Source organism: Hypanus sabinus, chromosome 11 (assembly GCF_030144855.1).
Source record: "Hypanus sabinus isolate sHypSab1 chromosome 11, sHypSab1.hap1, whole genome shotgun sequence".
Taxonomy (NCBI): Eukaryota; Metazoa; Chordata; class Chondrichthyes; order Myliobatiformes; family Dasyatidae; genus Hypanus; species Hypanus sabinus.
This window is the reverse complement of record NC_082716.1, coordinates 98,910,013-98,934,232: the sequence shown is the minus strand read 5'-3', so window position 1 is coordinate 98,934,232 and position 24,220 is coordinate 98,910,013. Positions and strand designations below refer to the sequence as shown.

Below are 24,220 nucleotides of genomic sequence, written 5' to 3'. Positions count from 1 at the left end.
CGGGGAAGATTTGTGAGTTGTGAATTCGGTGCTCTGGTATCCGAAGATGGAGATGATCAGGGGGAAGGTCTGTGAGTTGTGAATTCGGTGCTATTGAGTCCCAGCACAGGAAATGATCTGTGTAAGGTCTGTGGTTTGTGAATTCAGTGCTGTGCGTCCAATAGTGTGGTTTCCCGTCCCTGTTACAGCACATGTCTGGTCTCTTACACAGGCCAGGCTGGTATCCAATGTAATGTTGTAGAGCAGGTCTGGTTTGTTATACAGATCTGGGTGGTACTCCAACAGCAAAGTTTTCCAGCCCTGATACAGACCAGGTCTGGACCTTTACACAGGCTGGGCTGGTGTCCAAAGTTGTGGTTTTCTAGCCTGTTACAGAGCAGGTCTGGACTCCTATATAGACCAGGCTGATGTCCAATCTTGTGGTTTACCAGCCCTTATCCAGAACAGATCTGGTCTCTTACACAGGCCAGGCTGATGTCCAATCTTGTGGTTTTCCAGCCTGTTACAGAGCAGGTCTGGTCTTCTACACAGCCAGACTGACACAAGATAGATTTCTTTCCAGGGAGAACATCACTGAACCAGAGAATTTTTACAACAACATGGTATTTCACACAGTTAATGACACAGAAGATACTTGAAAAAACAAGTTATTGAGTTTTCAAAATTCCTCAGTTGACGTGATGTGATTTGAACTCTCACTTTTGGATTACGAGGCCTCCGTAACTTATCCCCTGTCTTTGTAACCTGCTAGATTTGAAACCTGTGATAAGCCAATATTTAAACATACTTCACGTAATGCCAAATTAACTTACAGCATTTGAAGTCAGCAAAGTCAATTTTAATTTTTAAAGCAGTATTTATTCTGGGTTTACTTTTAAACCTCAGTGTTGAAATGGATGGTTAAAAATGTCCATTTTCTCTTTGTTTTCTTCCATTTGCTGAGCCAAACCAACCTCAGGGCCTCAGATCAATCCACGATTTCAAAGTTCAAAGTATGTATTCATTATACAACCCTGAGATTCGTCTCCTTATCGGCAGTCATGAAACAAATAATCCCAAAAGAATCCAATAGAAACAAAAGAAGACCAGTGAGGGAGGGAGGGAGAGAGAGAGAGATAAATAAAACAAATCATGCAAACAAGATTCTGAACTGAAGTTCACGAAGCCAGGCATCTTTGCAGCCGATCCAGATGTTCACTCGTTGCAGGACACAGCCTCAGTCCAGCACAGGGACGAGCGAACCCCACGGAGCAGCCAGCCAAACCGGCCCATCTCACACCTTTGATTTCAACACCCAGGCCATTTCAGATGTTCAGACCTCGCCGATGGGCTTGGGTTCCATTGCCTGATTTGGCCCGTACCCAACCTTTTCAATTCAGCTCACGGCTTATAGCGATCAAACCTTGGGTCTTTCCTTTCAGCCCATCTAGTTCATGACAAACCATGTAAACCTACTCCCATTGACCTGCAGCAGGACCATAGCCCTCCATACTCCTGCCAGCCATGTACTTATCCAAACTTCTCTTGTGCCAAAATTGAGCTCGCATGCAGCACGTGCTAGCAGCTCATTCCACACTCTCACCACCCTCTGAGAGAAAATGTTCCCTTCATGTTCCCTTTAAACTTCTCACCTTTCACCCTTAACCCATGACCTCTAGTTGTAGTCCTCAGTGGAAAAAGTCTGCTTGCATAATTTTGTATACTTCTATCAAATCTCCCCTCAACCTTCTACAGTTCAAGGAAGAAAGTCCTAAGTATGGGCAGGGAAAAGGCAAATGTGAGGATTGTATTTTGGAAAGTTAAATATAAAAGGAATACCTACAGTAAAATGCAGGACCTTTGAGAACAGATGTACAGAGGGATCTTCAGCTGCAAGTCTATATCTCTCTGAAGGTGGCAACATCAGTGTATAGGATGGTAAAGATGGCGCACAGCTATTGCATTAATTGGTTAGGGTGCTGAGTAGAAAACCCTTCAGACAGATGGGGCTTGTCAGCAGCAGTTGGCAGCTCATCTGGGAGAAGGAAAACTCTGATCTCAAACCTCTGCTGCCTTGTGGATATATTCCATAGGGAAAGCTTTGGGAGTGAGCCCCTATGGAAAAATCTGGAGCTGGAGTCCCTAAGGCAGTCCAACACTGAGTTAAATGCTGACTGCCAACTCCTGTGACGCTGCTGGTGTGTCAGCCTCTGCCGGCCCTTTGGGTTCAGTAATTTGATAGTTCAGGAGTTCCATTCAATATCAGAGAAATGTATGCAATATTCATCCTGAAGTTCCCGTTCTTCACAGACACCCACAAAAATTCTTTCAGCGCCCCGAAGAATGAGAGACAGTTAAAATGTTAGAGCCCCAAAGCCCCCCCACTCCAACCCTGCCACGCAGCAGCAAAGCAGCACCCACTTCCACATAAATCATCAGCACCCTCCACCCACCAAGCAAGCAATAGTAAAGCCCCTAATAAAGACCATGATATGCAGCACAACAAAAACTAGTTGTTCACCAGACAATTTGACATACTACAGGCTCTCTCTCTTTATCTCTCTCTCCCTAATAAACAGAAAAAGAAGTCTCCCCTTAGACAGCGAGAGGGGTGACATAACAAAACAACTCACTGATTTACGGTTAAAAGTCTGTTGCACTGCTTTTTCTCCCCGAGTTCTTCGGCCGGAGAAATGGCAACAATCTCTCACCCACCGGTGAGTGCAGAGCCTCTGACAGCTGAACCACTGTTCTCGATGTCCCGTTTTCTCCTGCGATGCTTCAGTAGGTGGCATCAGCCTGTCCATAGGGACGCAGAACCTCAGAACCCCAAAGGCAGCTTGTCTTTTAAGCTGCGTCCTTGGGTTTTCGAGAAGTGGCCAGTCGTGAACCCCGACAGCAGATCCCTTCACCATAAAGAACTGAAGTGTGAGTGTAACTCCAGATCAGAGTCTTCAACAGAATCCCGTCCACACTGAAAAGCAAAAAACAGACATCAAAGCTAGAAATGAAGCTGCTCCCCAGATGAACTTGAAGGAGCCGTCATGCATCTGATGCGCAGAGAAGGGAGCTTGTTACATGGGCAGCCGCTTCCTGGGGCTTCTGTATCTGGTCAGTTAGGATGCAACATCCAAGGCCCACCCCGACTGTTGGAGGTCCTTGTTGACAAGAAGAGTCAGGAAGTCATGTTGTAACTGTATAAAAGTTTGGTGAGGCCATATTTGAAATATTGAGCGCAGTTCTGTTTGCCTGATTCTGGGAAGGGTGGGGAATGCAGAAAAGGATCTGGGCTGGAGTGGAGAGTGTGAGCATGAGCGTTAGAGGCTGAATTCGTATTGGTATGTTTATCAAGTTATGAAGGGTGAAGATAGGATAGACAGATTCTTGTACCCAAGGTCGAAGGTGAGAGAGGTAAGGTGTGGCAGGTATCTGGTATGGGCTTCCAAGGTTCGTGGTAGAAGCATATATAATACAATGGCATTAAAGAGCCATTTAGACAGGCAGGGAATGGAAGATACGGACCACGTCAACACACACAAAATACTGGAGGAACTCAGGTCAGGCAGCATCTATGGAAATGAATAAACAGTCAATGTTTTGGGCCGAGGCCCTTCTTCAGGACTGAGAAGGAAGGGGGGAAAGATGCCTGAATAAAAAGTGCGGGGAGGGGAAGAGGCTAACTGGAAGGTGAAAGGTGAAGCCAGGTGGGTGGGAAAGGTCAAGGGCTGGAGAGGAAGGAACTCAACATGGGTAATTAGAGATGCTTTTTTAATTGACACTCGTTATTATTTATTGAGATTTAACATGAAGTAGGCCCTTCTGGATCTTTGAGCTGCTCTGCCCAGTAATCCCCGATTGAATCTGAGCCTAGTCACAGGACAATTTACAATGACCAATTAAATGATGTGTTTTTGGACTGTGGGAGGAAACTGGAGCACCCAGAGGAAACCCACGTGGTCACAGGGTGAACGCACAAACTCCTTACAAACAGCGGCGGGAATTGAACCTGGGTCGCTGGTAATGTAAAGCTTTGTGCTAACCACTATGCTACTGTGCCAATGATGCTTGGCGTGTATGCTACAGGTCAAAGGTCTTGTTCCCGTACTGCACTGTTCAATGTTGTAAGATCTGGACAGAGTGGATGTGAGAGGATTTCCTCTGCTAGCTGTGGTACTCTATTCAAAAACAAGTCACTGTCCACAGAGATGTCTTCCTGATCATTGTGAACCTGTGGAGCTTTGCTGTGCAAGTAGTAGTCAGAACAGTCGTGAGTATTTTAACGTAGAAAAGAATGATCATGCACAGGCAGGGGAGAAGGGTTACTATGTTTGATGGCAATGCGGAGTTGAGAATATAATCTCAGAATCAGGTTTAATATCACCGGCATATGTCGTCAAATTTGTTGTTATGTGGCAGCAGTACATTGCAATACATGATAATAACAATTGTGAATTAGAGTAAGAAATGTGTATATAAAGCTAAATTAAATAAGTATTGCAAAAAGAGAAAAAAGTCCCCGGAACCTGACAGAATATTCCCCAGGCTGCTCCATGAGGCGAGGGAAGAGATTGCTGAGCCTCTGCCTAGGATCTTTATGTCCTCGTTGTCCACAGGAATGGTACCGGAGGATTGGAGGGAGGCGATTGTTGTCCCCTTGTTCAAAAAAGGTAGTAGGGATAGTCCGGGTAATTATAAACCAGTGAGCCTTACGTCTGTGGTGAGAAAGCTGTTGGAAAAGATTCTTAGAGATAAAATCTATGGGCATTTAGAGAATCATGGTCTGATCAAGGACAATCAGCATGGCTTTGTGAAGGGCAGATCGTGTCTAACAAGCCTGATAGAACTCTTCAAAGAGGTGAACAGGCATATAGATGAGGGTAGTACAGTGGATGTGATCTACATGGATTTTAGTAAGGCATTTGACAAGGTTCCACATGGTAGGCTTATTCAGAAAGTCAGAAGGCATGGGATCCAGGGAAGCTTGGCCAGGTGGATTCAGAATTGGTTTGCCTGCAGAAAGCAGAGGGTCATGGTGGAGGGAGTACATTCGGATTGGAGGGTTGTTACTAGTGATGTCCCACAAGGATCTGTTCTGGGACCTCTACTTCTTGTGATTTTTATTAATGACCTGAATGTGGGGTAGAAGGGTGGGTTGGCAAGTTTGCAGACAACACTAAGGTTGGTGGTGTTGTGGATAGTGTAGAGGATTGTCGGAGATTGCAGAGAGACATTGATAGGATGCAGAAGTGGGCTGAGAAGTGGCAGATGGAGTTCAACCCAGAGAAGTGTGAGGTGGTACACTTTGGAAGGACAAACTCCAAGGCAGGGTACAAAGTAAATGGCAGGATACTTGGGAGTGTGGAGGAGCAGAGGGATCTGGGGGTACATGTCCACAGATCCCTGAAAGTTTCCTCACAGGTAGATAGAGTACTTAAGAAAGCTTATGGAGTGTTAGCTTTCATTAGTCGACGGACAGAGTTTAAGAGACGTGATGTAATGATGCAGCTCTATAAAACTCTAGTTAGGCCACACTTGGAGTACAGTGTCAGTTCTGGTTGCCTCACTACAGGAAGGATGTGGAAGCATTGGAAAGGGTACAGAGGAGATTTACCAGGATGCTGCCTGGTTTAGAGAGTATTCATTATGATCAGAGATTAAGGGAGCTAGGACTTTACTCTCTGGAGAGAAGGAGGATGAGAGGAGACATGATAGAAATGTACAAGATATTAAGAGGAGTAGATGGAGTGGACAGCCAGCGCCTCTTCCCCAGGGCACCACTGCTCAATACAAGAGGACATGGCTTTAAGATAAGGAGTGGAAAGTTCAAGAGGGATAGTTGAGGAAGGTTTTTTACTCAGAGAGTGGTTGGTGCGTGGAATGCACTGCCTGAGTCAGTGGTGGAGGCAGATACACTAGTGAAATTTAAGAGACTACTAGACCGGTATATGGAGGAATTAAAGGTGGGGGGTTCTATGGGAGACAGGGTTTAAGGGTCAGCACAACATTGTGGGCAGAAGTGTGAGTACTGGGCTATGTTCTCTGTTCTAGTTAGTGAGGTAGTGTTCGTGGGTTAAATGTCCATTCAGAAGTTGGATGGCAGAGGGGAAGAAGATGTTCCTGAATCATTGAGTGTGTACCTTCAGGCTTCTATATCTCCTCCCTGATGGTAGCAATAAGAACATGGTGTGACCTGGGTCATGGGGGTCCTTAATAATCGATGTGACATTTTTGAGGCATCACTTCTTGAAGATGTCCTAAGTAGGCCACTACCCATGATAGAGCTGAAATTTGCGAGAGTCTTTGGTGACTTACACAGATTAGGAGAATGGGTAAGAAGGTGACAAATGAAATACAGTGTTGGAAAATGCATGGTCATGCACTTTGGGAATAGAAATAAACGTGTGGACTATTTTCTCAAAAGGGAGAAAATCCAAAGTCCAGAGGGACTTGGGAGTCCTTGTGCAGAACCTTCTGGAGGTTAACTTGCAGGTTGAGTCGGTGGTGAGGATGGCAAATACAATACTAGCATTAATTCAAGAGGTTTAGAATACAAGACCAAGGATGTGATGCTGAAGCTTTATGAGGCACTGGAGAGCCTCACCTTGAGTATTGTGAACAGATTTGAGCCCCTCATCTTGGAAAAGATGTGCTGGCATTGGAGAGGATCCAGAGGAGGTTCACAAGGATGATTCCAGTAATGAAAGGGTTATCATACGAGGAATGTTTGATAGCTGTGGGACTGTACTCACTGGAGTTCAGAAGGATGAGGTGGGATCTCATTGAAACCTTTTAAATGTTGAAAGGCCTAGTCAGAGTAGATACAGAAAGGGTGTTTTCCATGGTGGGAGAGTTTAGGACAAGAGGGCACAGTCTCAGGATAGAGGGGCGCCCTTTGAAAACAGAGATATGGAGAAATTTCTTTAGCCAAAGGGTGATGAATTTGTGGAATTTGTTGCCACATGCAGCTGTGGAGGCCAGGTCATTGGGTGTATTTAAGGCAGAGATTGATAGGTTCTTGTTTGGACATGGCATCAAAGGTTACGGGGAAAAGGCTGGGAACTGGGGTTGAGGAGGAGATAGAAAAAACGATCAGCCATGATTGAATGGCAGAGCATACTTGATGGGCCAGATGGCCTAATTCTTCTCCTATGTCTTATGGTCTCCTCACCCTCCTAATGAAATATAGCCACTGTCCTGACTTACCTTATTGAATGACAGCGCTGGCTGAGGAAGGCAGAGCCATTTTCTGCCTCTGGTTCCTGTTTTCAGTGTTAGTTGACCCATGTCATTATCATGTGATCTTACCACAGTCATGTCACAATCATGTCATTTTTCTGGATGTCAGAATTGATAGCTTGGTGGCCAGGTTTACAGAAGATACAAAGATCGGCATAGATAGGCAGGTAGCGTTGAGGAAGCAGGGAATCTGCAAAAGGGCATACAGATTAGGAGACATGTCAGCTGGAGTACTGTGTCGGGAAGTGTACAGCTGCGCACTTTGGTAGAAGCAATAAAGGTGCAGACTATTTTCTAAATGGGAAGAAAATTCACAAACCAGAGGTGCAAAGGGATTTGGGAGTCCTTGTGCAGGATTCCCTCAAGGTTAACTTGCAGGTTGAGTCAGTGATGAGGAAGGCAAGTGCAATGTTACCATTCATTTCGAGAGGACTAGAATATAAAATCAAAGACGTAATGCTGATGCTTTGTAAGGTATTGGTCAGACCACAGTGGGAGTATTATGAGCAATTTTAGGTCCATTATCTAGGAAAAGGTAGGCTAGCATTGGAGGGAAGGTTCACAAGACTGATTCCAGGAATGAAAAGATTAATGTCTGAGGAGCATCTGATGGCTTTGGGCCTGTACGTACTCCCCAAGTTTAGAAGAATGCGGGGGATCTCATTGAAACCTATTGAATATTGAAAGGCCTAGATAGAGTGGGTGAGGAGAGGATGTTTCCTATGGTGGGGGAGTCTAGGATCAGAGGGCACGGCCTCAGAAAAGATGGACATCCATATAGAACAGAGATGAGGAGGAATTTCTTTAGCCAGAGAGTGATGAATCTGTGGAATTGGTGCCACAGGCAGCTGTGGATCCCATCACTGATTTCATCTAAGGCGAAAGTTGATAGGTTCTTGAAAGGTTATGGGAAGCAGTCAGGAGAATGGGTTGAGAGGGAAGTTGGTCAGCCAAGATGAGATGGCGGAGCAGACTCAAGGAGCTGAATGGCCTAATTCTGCTCCAATATCATATGGTCTAATGTTGTGTATTAATCTCGAGACCAAGCCACTGCTCCTTGTTCCTAGTTTGTGATCAAATTGCTGTTCCTGTACCTTTGCAGAGTGAAGCAGTCTCAGGCCATGTTACTGAGGAAACTCTCCAGCAAACTCCCTGTGGCTGCCAAGAGTCACTCACCGATGCACATCGCGGAGGGCCAGGGCAGCAAGACAATCCCGAGGATGGCCGGGTACGGACATTCTGCCGTCAAACAATCCAAGCTGAGAGGTAACAGTGAGGAAAGTCAAACTCTTTGATGCAGGGCTTCTGGATCTGCTTTCAGTTTGTTGGTAATGGAAGTAAAGGGCTGTGGCTTTTGTTAAGCACATAAAATGACTCTGGTACGCTTTATTCACAAAATTCGACACTTGTCTGGCAGGGAAGCCCTCAGAGCAGTTTTTAAAGACTGGTGAAACCATGGATGGTATTAATTCAGTATTTCTTCAGGATCCTGGTGATCCAGAAACTGTGGAAATATAGGGAAGACAGGCGGTAGTGCCTTTGAATTACGATGGAGGTGGAGAAGACTGGTTGCCTCTTGTTCCTTATCATTCTAGTACAATGGAAACTGGACAGTAGCCTCGGACATGGCTTCTATCGGAAACCCACCCACATGGATTTATACCTCAATAATAACAGCCACCATCACAGCTCCCAATACAGAGTGGTTCTTTCTACTTTGAATGACCTGGAGAGTCTTGCCAAGGAAAGAAGGCAATTACACACAGCACTTCTACAGAAAGGCTACAAGATGAAGGAAATCAATCAGGCCTTTAAAAGGGTCTACAGTAAAACCAGGAAACCTAGCAATGAGGATGTACCCATCGCTGCACCTATCTTCACTGTTCTTCCACAGTTTCTGGAAAGATCAGCAGATTAATACTATCCACAAACCCGTAAGGAAGCACAAATCACAGGTGACTTAAGACGGCTGGCATTTCCAGGACTCCCTGTGAACGCAGAGAGGCCTGTATCTGCCAGACGGGCATACGGTGGAAACTCACATCAAGGAGCACAGGAGGTGTATCTGTTGTTACCCAGAGAAATCGGCAGTAGCAGAACATTGCATTTGCAATGGCCATAGGATTGACTTCGACAGCACAGAACTCGATCAGCCAACCGCAGACCCATGACAGTTGTTCTGTAAGCCTGGAATCATCAGTAGCTTGGTCGACTGCATAGTCAACCCAATTGTGTACGGGTTTGAATGCAGGCTCTGAGGGTCAGTCGGCTACAGCAGTATCTTTCCCTTCAACGTGCCATGAGTCAATCGTGAATTCCGAAATGTAAGCCAGGTAGCATTACTGCCATGCACACCAAAGGTCTGACGCTTTGGCTATTGCATGCACGAGGGGCTTGTGGTCAACAATCAGTGTGAAATCCAACACTCCAGCAGAAAATCAAAATGGCGGATAGAGACCGAGAAGCTCGCAGTCAGACGTGCTGTACTTCCTCTTGGGGAGGCTGAGCCGCTGGTTGAAGAAGGCAAACAGCTGCTAAAGGCCTCCGACCAGCTCTTCATGCACAGCACTCACAGAATAGGCTGAGGCATCGGTAGTGATGCATCAGAGGCCAGGTATTCCAGTAGGGTCACTTTCGAAAGAGCTCGTTGGCTGTTGTCAAATGCTCTGGTTATATCTGCTGACCACTCAAGCAAGCGATTAGGTGCACTGCCTTTAAGGGCACTATACAAGGTGTGCATAAGTTCAGCAGCTTTTGCAATGAAACTAAAATAGAATTTCACCGTACCTAAAAACTCTTGCAGTGTTTTGGTAGTGTGGGGGCACTGTAAAGTCCGTAACAGCAGTGACTTTTCTCAGCAGGGGCGTTGCACCTTCTGCAGAGATACAGTGACTAACAGTCAATAGTAGACAACCCAAACTGGCATTTAGCGGGGTTAATAATCAGCCTATGTTGGCTTAAGCACTTGAAAAGTATGCAGAGGTGTGATAAGTGTTTGGTTTTGGACGTGCTGGTGACAAGTATGTTATCCAGGTAAACAAAAAGAAAATCTAAGTCTTTTAACAGAGTCCATTAGTCGCTGGAAAATCTGCGCTGCACTTTCAAGCCAAATAGCATGCACAGAAACTCAAATAGGCCAAACAAGAGTAAAGACAGCAGTTTTGGGAACATCCTGAACACACACAGGGCCTGATGATAGCCCCTGGCTAAGTCAGCTTTAGAAAAAGATTATCTTTCCAAATAAACATGCCAAACAGTCTTGAATATGTGTAACTGGGTAACAATCAGTCTGGTGGCCTTGTTAAGGTAGCAGTAATTATCACATGGATGGCAACCACCATCGGGCTGAGAAGCCACGTGGATGGGTGAAGCCAAGGGCTTACGACACCAAGCAGCTCTGTGTAAACAAACTCAGCCTTCGTGCTGGCCGGCTTTTCCGAATCCAGGCTATGTGCAGGGGCGTGGACTATTGAATCAGTCGTGGAAATGTGGTGCTTGATGAAGTTTGGGAATTTGCCCAGCAGACGAGTGAATTCACATGTGGTGGTGTACGTGCTATACAGGGAATTACTGGAGGTACAGGGTAACGACCCAAAGGCTTTTGCATCCACAGGCTTGCAGTTCTTAAGGTCTACTAACAGTCCTTTGGTGCACAGGAAATCTGTGCCGAGCAGAGGTCTCACAATGTTAGCCAAGACAAAGTCCCATGCGTAGCATCGTCCAGTGAAGCAGAGCGTCATGCATCATGTTCCATACATCCTGATCCTGTTGCTATTGGCAGCCTCCAGCAAGGAGCCATGGATCTCGTCTTAGGTGATGCTGGCAGCACACTCACTTGAGCACCCGTGTCACACAGGAAATATTGCCCTGAAAGGGTGTCCGTAATGAACAGTAGATGATCCTGGCAGCTTTAACCCATGGTATTCACAGGCCTCCCATGTGTTGGCATTTTAGCAAGCTCCCTACAGCCTTTCACAGGTGCATTAATGAGGGCTGTGCGAACTTGACCAGGCATTCGCCACATCAAGGGTGGTGCAGAGTATTGCGCAATGGGACGGGACAGAGTATTGTGGAATGGGGTGGGGTAGAGTATTGCGGAATGGGTTGGGGCAGTGTATTGGGGAATGGGGTGGGGCAGAGTATTGTGCAATGGGATGATGCAGAGTATTGTGGAATGAGGTTGTTAAGAGTATTGTGGAATGAGGTGGTGCAGGGTTTTAAAAATAAAACAAGGATGGAGATTGCCCAAGAGAGACAGCACGTGGTCCATTAGTTCTGAAGGCCTTGCGTCACGCAGACCAAATAAGAAGAGCAATGGCGTGGCATGCTCGGACTCAGACAGTCTGTAATAGGTGAGTTTTCAGAGTGACGTGTTTATCGCATGCAGGCGTGTCTTCTAGTAGACTCACCACTCTGGCTGCACTGAAACCACTCAGTGATGCTACAGTGTAGTCAAGTCTGCTATTGTCTGTGGTGATTAATTGCAGCGCGAACTAGGCTTCTGCCTGTGAAAATCAGAATTTGTTAACATAGCAGCAGCAGTACAATGCAATACATGATAATATAGAAAGAAAACAAAATTTAAATAAAAAAATGTATATTTAACTGGGATGTAGCATGCTGCTCCCAAACCTCTGGCTGTTTCAAAGCGACTGCATTAGTCGACTTGTTGTTAAGTAACTTTGGAATTGTCCAAGAACATTGGGGTGACCAACGTAGGATTTGTGAATAAAACATGCAAGTGTTGTTTTATGCACTCAACAAAAGCCCTAACCCTTTACTTCTGTTACGAACAAACCAAAAGCAGTCGCCTTGTACTGACACAGTTTCTTAAAGTGAACGCAACTCAATGTCAGCATTTGTGAATTATGTAGAACATTTTCTATTATGAACAATATGTGCCATCAGTTTAACCTTTAACCTTACAGAGGATTATAATATTATCAGGGGCATAATTACAGTTGCCTCAGAGCAGGGTACTTTAAATTACACAGGACAACAAAGTTTCTCAAAAATGTTGCTTCCTCAGAATCTTTTTTTGTATATGATAGAACACTTGAAATTGAACGCAAATATAATTTCTGACTACTTGTACCACGTAGGAATTTGGAGAAACAAGAAATTAACGTTTATTGAATATAATGCATTTCATTCCATATTGGCAAGTGTGAAGGTGTTGGGCTACAAAAGGTTGGCAACAGTGAGTTGGGTCACGAGCCGAAAGTTTGGTTGGGGGGTGGGGGGAATAGCTGTTCCTGAATCTGGTAGCGTGGGTCCCAGGCTCCTGTTCCTCCATCCTGACAGCAGCTGCAAGGAACGAGCATTCCAGCATGGTAGGATCCCTGATAATGACTACTGCTTTCCTGCAGCAGAATTTCACATAAATCTGGTTGTTTTCTCTGGAGCGCCGGAGGCTGATAGAGGTTTATAAGATTATGAGAAGCATGGCTAGAATAGACAGGGTGAAAATGTCTAATACCAGAGGGCAGGCATTGAAGGTGAGAGAGGGAGGTTCAAAGGTGATGTGAGGGTTAAGATATTTACTCAGAGAGTGGTGGATGCCTGGAATCCGCCTCCTGGTATGGTGGCAGAAGCAAATGCATTAGAAACTTTTAAGAGAAGTTCAGGTCGATACATGGATGTGAGGAAGATGGAAGGATATGGACATCGTGTAGGTAGGAGGTTTAGTTTTTGACTTTTTATTGATTTACTTGTTAGCTGGTTTGGCACAATATTGTGGACTTGAGGGTCCTGTTCCTGTGCTGTACTGTTCTACGTTCTATGTGCTCAATTGTGGGGAGATCATTACCCGTCATGGACACTTGCCTCACAAAGGAGATTCCAGTTGTTGCTGTAACTGCCTGTATTCCCCAGCCAGCAGGGATGGAAAATATTAGCTCTCTCTCTCTCCCTCTCTCTCTCTCTGCACTTGCTGTTGGCCCTGGAGACCACACTGCTCTAGGTCCACCTGCGTCGCATGAGTGTATCAGTATGGCAGGAACTCCGGCCCATGTCCCAGAGCTGTCCGTGTCCCGGGAGAGCACGAGGAATTAGTGTAAATGTAACTTTCTTCTATCACTGTCCTTATTCTGGGACAATTTGGTCAGGAAGAGCAGAGGGAGCATTACTCTTTCTCTAACCTACACTGCCTCTGCCCTGGAGATGTGTGATGGAATTTTGTTCTGTCGATAACTTTTGCTGTCCCAGAAGGAGATTCTTCAAAGCTTCAATCAGAGTCAGGTTTAAAATCAGTGGCATATGTTGATAGGTCATGAAATATGTCAATTTCACAGCAGCAGTACAATGCAACACATGATAATAGAGAAAAAAACTGTGAATTACAGTAAATATACACGTATAATAGCTAAATTAAATAAATAGTGCAAAAATAGAAATAAAAAAGTAGTCAAGTAGTGTTCAATGTCCATTCAGAAATTGGATGTCAGAGGGGAAGAAGCTGCTCCTGAAATGCTGAGTGTGTGTGTTCAGGCTCCTGTACCTCCTCCCTGATGGTAGCAACGTCCTGGGTGATGGGGGTCCTTAATGATGGATGCCACCTATTGAGGCACCACTACCTGAAGATGACCCAGATACTACAGAGGTAGTACCCATGATGGAGTTACAAGTCTCTGCAGCTTACTTCAATCCTGTTCAGTAGCTCCCACCTCCCCCCCCCACCATAGCATTGCTCTCCATGGTACATTTGTAGAAATTTGTGAGTGTCTTTGATGACATATCAAATCTCTTCAAACCCTTAATGAAATATAGCTGCTGTCGTGCGTTCTTTGTGGCTGTATCAATATGCTGAGCTCAGGATAGATCCTCAGAGATATTGACACCCAAGAACTTGAACTCACTCACTCTTTCCTGTTGTTAACCCTCTCTGGGGACTGGCTTACCCTTTCTGAAGTCCACAGTCTGTTCTTTGGTCTTACTGATGCTTCAAATGCTTTCTGTCACTGATACTACTACATCACCAGCTGACTGTCATTGTTTGGCAATGACATTAATGCTGAGGTGCAGTAAATATTCTGAATGACAGTTAATATTTTTAAAATAACAGTCAAGGGAATATTTGAACTAAATTTTGAGCTGTGCAGTTTCATTGTTTATGCATATTAAAATGGAACAATAGTCCTGATCATCTACAGGTCTCAAAATGGTTTGCCATCTGATTACTAAATGGACATTGAACCCATGAACACTACCTCACTTTTTAAATATATATCATTTGTTTTTGTGCGATTTTTAATCTATTCAGTATACATATACTGTAATTAATTTACTTATTTATTCATTTTTACTTTTTTTTTCTTCTATATTACGTATAGTATTGAACTGCTGCTAAGTTAACAAATTTCACGACACGACATTGCCATCTGATTACTAAATGGACATTGGCCTCTGCCATCTGATTACTAAATGGACATTGAACCCATGAACACTACCTCACTTTTTAAATATATATCATTTGTTTTTGTGCGATTTTTAATCTATTCAGTATACATATACTGTAATTAATTTACTTATTTATTCATTTTTACTTTTTTTTCTTCTATATTACGTATAGTATTGAACTGCTGCTAAGTTAACAAATTTCACGACACTGGCCAGTGATAATAAAACTGATTCTGAGTGAGTAAGGGTCAGTGTATGGGAGTGTTGGCCAAGGTGGCCATTCATGAGTCCAAATGGCGGACAGTCGAAGGCTCTGTCGATTACCTGCCCCTCTGTTGGGGATACGTTCCTGCCCAGATGCCCTTGGAGAGGGAGCATGCGGTCATTATGGATACAGTAGGGAATTTTTGGGTGCGGTGGGCCCCCTAGGGAATTGACTGTTTTATAGACAGTAATAATTATATTTCAATTTGAACTTATTCACTGCCTCGTAAATACTTGATGTTTGTATTTTGTGTATTTTTGTGTAAATAGACTTTTGTAGTTTTGTAAAGGAAAATGGAATGAGGGTCAGTAGAGACCTGCCTCATTGTGCGTTCACATGTGCAAGCCTCAGTGTCAGTGTCAGCAACTGCTTGTACAGCTCCAGGGTTGATATTACACAGGCAAACTCCAGCAGGGATCTCTGGGTTTAAATGCCTTCACATTCTGCGGAGCCCAGCCAAATAAAATAGCTGCTTCGATCTTTGCCAACGGAGACGTAATCCATCCTCTTAGCAGCTGGCTTGCAGCCACCCTTCCTAATGTGAACAGCTCTGCTCAAACTGGAGCCTAGCATTGACCATCAGAATTCCCTCTTGCAAGAAATCTGTATCATTCAGCCTTCTATAACATCTACATCCCTCAAATATAGCCTCCATTCCCAAGTTTCCTCTGTCTTGCCTTTCCCAACAATCCTTTCCTCCCCCTGTTTATCCATCCCTCCAGCTCAATACTTGCTGTCCAATACCCTTTGTACCTCTCCCAATTTGCCACAACATATTCAGCCAGGATGCCTATTAAATCTCCCTGCACAGGGTCTATATTCCTCCATTCACCTTGTTACATGTGTCTAAATAACTTCCGTAAGACCATGAGATACAGGAGCAGAATTAGGCCATTTGGCCCATCAAGTCTGCTGTGCCATTTCATCATGGCCGACCCATTTTCCCGATGAGCCCCAGACTCCTGCCTTCCCTCCATATCCCTTCATACCCTCACTGATCAAGTACCCATCAACCTCTGCCTTAAATATACCCAATGATGTGCCCTCCACAACCGCCGGTGGTGATGAATTCCACAGATTCCTCACTCTCTAGCTAAAGAAATTTGCAGGTTGAATCGGTGTGAGGAAAGTAAATGCAATGTTAGCATTCATATCGAGAGGACTAGACTATGAAAACACAGAATGCTGAACCTTTATAAAGCACTGGTGAGGCCTCACTTGGAGTATTGTGAGTAGCCTTGGGCCCCTTATCTAAGAAAGGACGTGCTGAAATTGGAGAGGTTTCAAAGGACGTTCACAGAAACGATTCTGGGATTGAAAGGCTTGTCATGTGAACAGAGTTTGGTGGCTCTGGAACAGTACTCACTGGAATACAGAAGATGACCTCATTGAAACCTATTGAATGGTGAAAGGCCTCGATAGAGTGAATGTGGAGAGGATGTTTCCTATGGTGGGGAAGTCTAAGACCAGGGTACACAGCCTCAGAATAGAGGAAACATTCAAAAGCAGCTCCCTGAGGACCACTGATGTATAGAGTGACCTTGAGGTGCAGTTCCCTGAAAATGGCAATCAAAATAGATATGGTTATAAAGAAGGTAAACAGCATACTTGCCTTCATCATTTTAGGCATCGTTTAAAAGTTGCTGAATCATGTTGGAGCTCTTTAAAACTTTGGTTAATCCACATTTGGAATATATGATGTTGTCCTAGTTACCCGATTATAGGGAATATGTGAGGGTTTTGGAGAGAGGACAGAAGAGATTCACCAGGATAATACTTGGAGTGGAGTGTACTAGTTTCATTTGGGGCTAGACAAACTTGTATGGTTTTCTCTGTAATGTTGGCGGCTGACGGGTTGGCCCGACAGAATAGAGCTTTGTCGTCATTGGTCAAGACAGCAAGGTTTCGGTGCTACTCTAGTCCGTTGAAAACAGATATTTACAATGCATGCAGTATGGCTTAATTTAAAAAAAAATCTGCCATACTTACATGCAACAAGTGTCTTCGATAGTCTGTAACCATAAGACCATAAGGTATAGGAGCAAAATTAGGCCATTTATCCAATCATGTCTGCTCCACCATTTCATCATGGCTGATCCATTTCCCTCTCAGCCTTCTCCCCATATCCCTTCATGCTCTGACCAATCAAGAATCTATCAACTTCTGCCTTAAATACACCCAACAACTTAACCTCCACAGCAACCTGTGGCAACAAATTCCACAGAATCACTACTCTCCGGCTAAAGAAATTCCTTCTCATCTCCATTCTAAAAGAAGATGAAAGCCTCTATTCTGAGGCTCCTCCACCAAAGGAAACATCCTCTCCACATTCAATCTATCAACATTCAATAGGTTACAATGAGGTCACCCCTCATTCTTCAGAATTCCAGTGACTACAGGCTAAGAGCCATCAAACACTCTTCACATGACAAACATTCAATCCCAGACTCATTTTTGTGAACCTCCTTTGCCCCCTCTCCAATGTCAGCACCTCCTTTCTTAGATAAGGGGCCTAAAACTGCTCACAATACTCTGAGTGAGGCTTCACCAGTGCTTTATAAAGCCTCAGCGTGACATCCTTGCTTTTATATTCTTGTTCTCTTGAAATCTTTTTCTGACATCCTGACATTTTCTCTCACAATGTGCAATACCTCACACGTATCCAGATTAAAAGCTGCCATTTCTCCAGCCGTGTTCACAATTGATCCATATCCTACTGTATTCTTCCACACAATTCCTCACTACCAACAACTCTGTCAATTTTCTTTATCTCATCTACAAACTTGCTTATGTCCACCTACAATTTCATCTATATCAATTCAGGAACAGCTTCTTCTCCTCTGCCATCCAATTCGCAAATGGACGTTGAACCCATGAACACTACCTCACTTTTCTAATATATGTTATTTCTGTTTTTGCACAATCTTTAATCTATTCAATATACATATACTGAATTTGTTTATTATTATTCTAGATTATGTATCGCATTGAACTGCAGCTGCTAAGTTAATAAATTTCACAACACATGCCAGTGATTATAAACCTGATTCTGATTTATATATTTCAAAGAAATAACAGATTTGAGCAGAGACTCTTGTGGAACGGAATTGCTCATTCTCCTCTAGTCAGGAAGTCACACCTCCAACCTCTTGGCTTCATTAACAAAGAAAAGTTCAGGAGCTGATGTGCGGATAGACTGGGAGCATCAAAGATCCTCACCATTCAGTCCAGGCCATTTTCTTGCCACTACCACCGGGCAGGAGGTTCAGAAGCATGAAGTCCCACATCAGCAGGTTCACGACCAGCTACTTCCCTTCAACCATTTTATCCTTGAACCAGCCCCACAACCCAAATCACGAGAGTGCAGCAACGCTGCTTCTCACTCAAATAGATTTTGATTTTCTTGTTACAATTGTGTTATTAGTTGTAAAGATTGTGCTTTTCTTGTGAATGCTGCTTACACGTGCCGGTGATGCTTCTGCAAGTAGGTTCTGCATTGCACCTGTGCATACACGCACTTGTATATCTGTTAGTAAACTCAGTTTTGACTTCGAATGGAGGCAGCATTGCCAACAGAGCTGCCCTTGTGCAAGTTGGTGATCCATCAAATTCCTAACTTATGAGTTATAGATGGTGGAAAAGGTTTGGGGTGCCAGGAGGTGAGTCATCGCTGCAGAAAACTCAGCCTCTGTCTTGCTCTTGTGGCCACAGTTTTGTATGGCTGGTACAATCCAGTTTTCAGCAAGAAAGTGATAGTGGAAGATCAAGCATTCTCATGGGAAGATAACTGGATGTTTTTTTCTTGGCAACACAGATGAAATGCTGGATGAACTCAGCAGGTCAGGAAATGACATTTTGGGCTGAGACCCTTTTCAGGACTAAAATGGAAGGGGGAACTGGCCGGGATAAAAAGGTGGGGGAAGGGGAAGCAGGATAGCTAGATAGTATACATAACCATGAGGGACACAGATAAGGTAGGTAACCCAGGCCTGTTTCCCACGTTCATCATTATGTGTTGTGTCATATGACATGGACGATCATGGTCTACGATGACCATAATTGTTCTTGGCAAATTTTTCTTCAGAAGTGGTTTGCCATTGCCTTCTTCTGGGCAGTGTCTTTACCAGACGGGTGACCCCAGCCATGATCAGTACTCCTCAGAGAATGTCTGCCTGGCGTCAGTGATCACATCACCAGGACTTGTGATATGCACCAGCTGCTCATATGACCATCCGCCACCTGCTCCCATGGCTTCTCATGGGATTGGGAGGGGCTAAGCAGGAGCTACACCTTTCTCAAGGTGACCTGCAGGCTAGTGGAGGGAAGGAGCACCTACACCTCCTTTGGTAGAGGCGTATCTCCACTCCGCCACCCATGGTGGTGTGCTTAAAAGTAGAGAGCATAGGTTTAAGGTGGGAGGGAGGAGGGTTAAAGAGGATCAGTGGGGGTGGGGGGGGGTTAAATTTTCATGGAAAGTTCAGTTGGTATTTGGAATGGAATGAGGAGCAGATGGATGCAGGAACAGTGAGGACATTTACAAGAAGCCTGGCCAGGTGCTTGAAGAGCAAGGCACTGAGGGATGTAGGTGCAGTAACCAAGGGCTTGTTTCTGTGCTGTACCATAAAAGACTCTGCACTTTATTTTCTTCTCCCACTCTTTCCTCCTCCCCTCCCTTTTGTTCCTCTCTATTTCTCTTTCCCTCTGTCCTTACTCTTTTGAAAAAAAACACTTTGATCAGCAGCCAATCCAGATATCAGGAGTTTTGAGAGAAGGGGACTTCAATCAAGTCCACTGCCTGAGTACGAAAGGCAATAGTGGAAAAGAGTTTCGACCAGAGACCAATTGGCATTTGAGATTGGTTAGTGAGGACAAACCAAAGGAAGGCAGAGGCAACTGCAGTGGACAGAATCAGAGTGGTGATCTTGAGGCTTCAGTCAGATTTAGCAAAAGATACGAAAAGTGCAAGGTTAATCTTTTTTCTCCTTCCCTTCTTTATGTCTTTTCAGCTGAGACATTAGAGATGTCAGGCAGGATAGTGGAATGTTCCTCTTGCAGGATGTGGGAAGGCAGGGAGACCTCCAGTGTCCTGGACAACTACAACTGTGAGAAGTGCATCCAGCTGCAGCTTCTACCAATCCGTGTTAAGAGTTTGAGCTGGAAATGGATGAACTCTGGTTCATGTGGGAGGCTGAGGGGGTGATAGACAGGACATATAGAGAGGTAGTTACACCCAAGGTGTAGAACACAGGAGACTGGGTGACAGACAGGAAGGGGTTAAGGAGCCAGTGCAGAGTACCCCTGTGCCCAACCCCTCAACAACAGGGATATCACGTTGGATACTGTTGGGGTGATGACCTAACAGAGGAAAGTCACAGTAGTCGGGTCTCTGGCACCGAGTTTGCCTCTGACTCAGAAGGGAAGTGGGGAGAAGAGGCACGCTGTGATAATAGGGGATTTGTTAGTTGGGGGAATGGACAGGAGGTTCTGTGGGCGGGGATGAACTTCCCAGGTGGTTTGTTGCCTTTGGGATATCTCAGATGGAGTCCTCAGCATTCCCAAGTGGGAGGATGAACAGCCAGAGGCCATATCCATACAGGTACCAATGACCTAGGTGGGACAAGTGACGAGGTTCTGCATAGGGAGTTCAGGGAGTTAGGAGCTAAGTTAAAGGGTTGTGATCTCAGGATTGCAACTCATGCCACATGCTAGAACTAGGAAGATTATACAGTTGAATATGTGGCTAAAGAGTTTGTGTAGGCGGGAGGGCATAAGATTTTTGGATCATTGGGTTCTCCCCCAGGGAAGGTGCAACCTGTACAGAGGGTTGGTTTGCACCGGAACTGAAGTGCTACTGATATCCCAGCGGGGTTTTGTCAATGCTGTACGGTGTGGTTCAAACTGGAGTTGCAGGGGGATGGGAACCAGAGTGCCAGAACAATTAGTGGAGAGGTTGTGGAGGGAGGTGTTGGTAAGACCTGAAAGTTAAAAATTGTAAGGTTGAGCACGGTGCGACTAGTGCTCTGAGCTGCATATATTTCAATGCAAAAGTATTGTAGGAAAGGGGGACGATGGTGTTGAAGGTGAGGTCACTGGTTTACAAACAGGAGCAATGTGTAGTGAGGAGAGGCTGTTGAAAGGGCAAAATTGCAGTCACCAGGATGAGTTGCAACGTAAAAGACAGACAAAATTGAAAAGGGTGAATACAGGAAAGAATGCGTGCAGTATACGGAATAAAGTCGATGAATTTGCAACACAGTTGCAGACTGGCAGGTATCACTGTAGGCATCACTGAAAGAAGATTATAGCTGGGAGGTTAACATCCAAGAATGCATATTGTATTGAAAGGACAGGCAGGAAGACAGAGGGGGCAGTGTTGCACTTTTGCTAAAAAATTAAATCAAATCATTAGAAAGAGGTGACAGAGGGTGGGAAGGTGTTGAATCATTGTGGATAGAGCTAAGGAACTGTAAGGGTGAAAAGACCCTGATGATAGTTTTAGATAAACTCCCAAACAGTAGTAAGGATGTGGCCCACAAATTACAGTGGGAGGTAGAAAATGCATGCCAAAAGGGCAATGTTAAAACAGTCATGGGGGACTTCAATATGGAGGTAGGTTGGGCAAACTCAGGTAAGTGCTAGATTACAGGAAGGGGAATTTCTAGAGTGGCTACGAGTTGGCTTTTTAGAGCAGCTCGTGTTTGAGCCCACCAGGGGATTCTGGATTGGGTGTTGTGCAATGAACCAGAATTGATTAAAGAGCTTAAGTTAAAACAACCCATGTGATCATAATTTGATCAAAATCATGCTGAAATTTGAAAGCTAAAGTCAGATGTGTCAGTATTACAGTGGAGTAAAGGGGATTGCAGAGGCATGAGAGAGGAGTTGGCCAGAATTGATTGGAAAAGAACACTGGCAGGGATGATGGCAGAGCTAGCTGCATTGACTGGAAATTTTGGAAGCAATTCAGAGGGGTCAGGATACATACATCCCAACAAGGAAGAAGCATTCTGAGGGAAAGCTGGCACAACCATAGTTAACAGGAAATGGCAAAGCCAACATGAAAGCCAAAGAAAGGGCATATAATAGAACAAAAAATAGTGAGAACTTAGAGGATTGGGAAGCATTTGAAAAATAACAGAGCTATTGATTCCATTATCCAAATCATTGAACATATAATGTGAAAAGAATTGTTCCCAATATGTACCCCTGTGGAACACCACTAGTCACCAGCAACCAACCAGAAAAGGGCTCCCTTTATTCCCACTCTTTGCCTCCAGCCAATCAGTCACTGCTTTATCCATGCTCGAATCTTTCCTGGAGTACATGGGCTCATAGCTTGTAAAGCAGCCTCATGTGTGGGACCTTGTCAGAGGCCTTCTGAAAATCCAAGTACACAACATTAACCATTTCAGAAGAATGAGAAGTGACCTCAATGAAACCTAACAAATGGTGAAAGGCCTTGATAGAGTGGATGTGTAGAGGATGATTCCTATGGTGGGAGAGTCCAAGACCAGAGGAGACAGGCTTGGGATAGAGAGGCATCTGTTTAGAATGGAGATGAGGAGAAATTTCTTTAGCCAGAGAGTGGTGAATCAGGGACATTCTTTGCTACAGGCAGCTGTGCAGGCCAAGTCTTCATGTATATTTAAGGTAGAGGTTGATAGATTCTTGATTGGTCAGGGCATAAAGAGATACAGGGAGAAGGCAGGAAATTGGGGCTGAGAGGAAAATTGGATCAGCCATGTTGAAATGACAGAGCAGACTCGATGGGCCAAATGGCCTAATTCTGCTCCTGTATCTTATGGTCTTATAACCTTGTGGTCTTCTGTCTTTCTCTCTCTTCCGCTTCCCTTTCTTCACCTGCTGGTGTTGTCTGTTGTGTCCGGTGCTCACGATGTGGCCTCTGTTACATGGGTGATACCCATCATAAATTGAGGGGGGGGGGGTGTTACTTACCTTCACACTATCCATCTCAAGCAGGAATTCCCAGTGGCCAAACATTTAAATTCCAATTCCCATTCCTATTCCGACATGTCGGTCCACGCCCTCCTGGTGTGCCACTACGACACCACCCTCAGGAACAACACCTGATGTTCAATTGGGGTAGCCTCCAACCAGTTGGCATGAATATTAATTTCTCCTTCCAGTAAACAAACTCCACCCACCCCCCCCCCCCCCAATTCCCTCTGAACACTCACCTCTTCTCACCAGCCTATTACTTCCCCTTGGGTCCCCTCCTCCTTCCCTTTCTCCAATTGTCCACTCTCCTATCAGATTCTTCCCTCTCGAGCCCTTGACTTTTCCCACCCACTTGGCTTCACCTATCACCTTCCAGATAGCCTCCATCCCCTTCCCCCACCTTTTTATTTTGGCATCTTCCCCCTTCTTTCCAGTCTTGAAGAAGGGTCTCAGCCTGAAATGTTGATTGTTTACTCACCTTCAGAGATGCTGCCTGACCCTTTGACTTCCTCCAGCATTTTGTTTGTGTTGCTCTGAATTTCCAGCATCTGCAGACCCTTTCATGCTTCCTCTTCCCTTTCTCTTTCCCCTCCACCCCCATTCCTTCCCCCCACTGTGCACAGAGTTCTATGTAATGTTTTTAGAGTTGAGGCTCACATTTACTGACTAAATCTGGCTTCAGCCTCACTTTGCAAAACCCAATTTATTTTCCTAATAAAGGGTGATCTTAATTTTCCACCGCATGCGTCCTGTCAGTGCATAGTTGTACTGAAGTCTGATGTTGTACGGAGCAATTTGGACAGACCTTTACTGGGTTAACTCTCAGGCTGAAATGTCTGTTACCCCTCATGAAGTGCCTGTTTGGATTCCTGCCCAGATTATACTCACTATGCTGTATTTAATTAAACTCCCATACGAAGGATCACAAAGTCTGTGGAGATTTTAAGATATTCTTCGCGTTAGCTTCGGCTTCAGTTTCCTCCCTCAGCTGGTTGGGGGCCCGAACCTTCGGGGACTCCGATGGATTTCAGGCTGTGGTGGAGCGCTCTGCTCATGCCGCTCGTGGTTAATCAGATCACTGAGGTGCGGAAGATCAAGATTCTCTTTACCCCCACCGTCTGTCAGCAGAAGTGCGAGGCTGGACGATGCGAGAAGCGCTGCGAAAAGGGTAACGTCACCACAGTCTACAGTGACAGTAGCCCTGCGGACAGAGCCACAGCTGGATTCCGAGCGTGTGAGTAACTGGAGGCCGTCTGAAGCAGGAGTGGGGAGAGGGAGCTTTACAGAGCTTTCCTGAGTTCAGCAGCCCCACCATGTAATTTACTCCATGTGGCCCAGCAGATGCAACTCTGAAGTTTGATTTATTTTGCAGATGAGAGTCAG

At 44.9% G+C, this 24,220-nt stretch overlaps 1 protein-coding gene and 1 long non-coding RNA gene across 10 annotated transcripts in view; one reads left to right on the top strand and one right to left on the bottom strand.

Annotated features, from left to right (window-relative positions):
* Window positions 1–24,220, top strand: part of LOC132402220 (latent-transforming growth factor beta-binding protein 4-like) — a 217,568-nt gene that overhangs the window by 30,837 nt on the left and 162,511 nt on the right. For 8 of the 9 annotated variants that reach the window (XM_059984970.1, XM_059984967.1, XM_059984969.1 and 5 more), the window contains exon 4: window positions 8,318–8,481. In XM_059984970.1, coding sequence (XP_059840953.1) covers window positions 8,318–8,481 — 164 coding nt within the window. Of the gene's footprint in view, window positions 1–8,317; window positions 8,482–23,593; window positions 24,072–24,220 lie in introns of those variants that run through there. The other variant, XM_059984972.1, reaches the window with a different exon arrangement.
* LOC132402221 (uncharacterized) lies at window positions 857–23,843 on the bottom strand. The gene is made up of 3 exons (XR_009514848.1): window positions 23,726–23,843; window positions 7,183–7,405; window positions 857–2,953 (listed from the first exon to the last, which is right to left on the bottom strand). It is a non-coding gene; the product is annotated as an uncharacterized LOC132402221 (long non-coding RNA).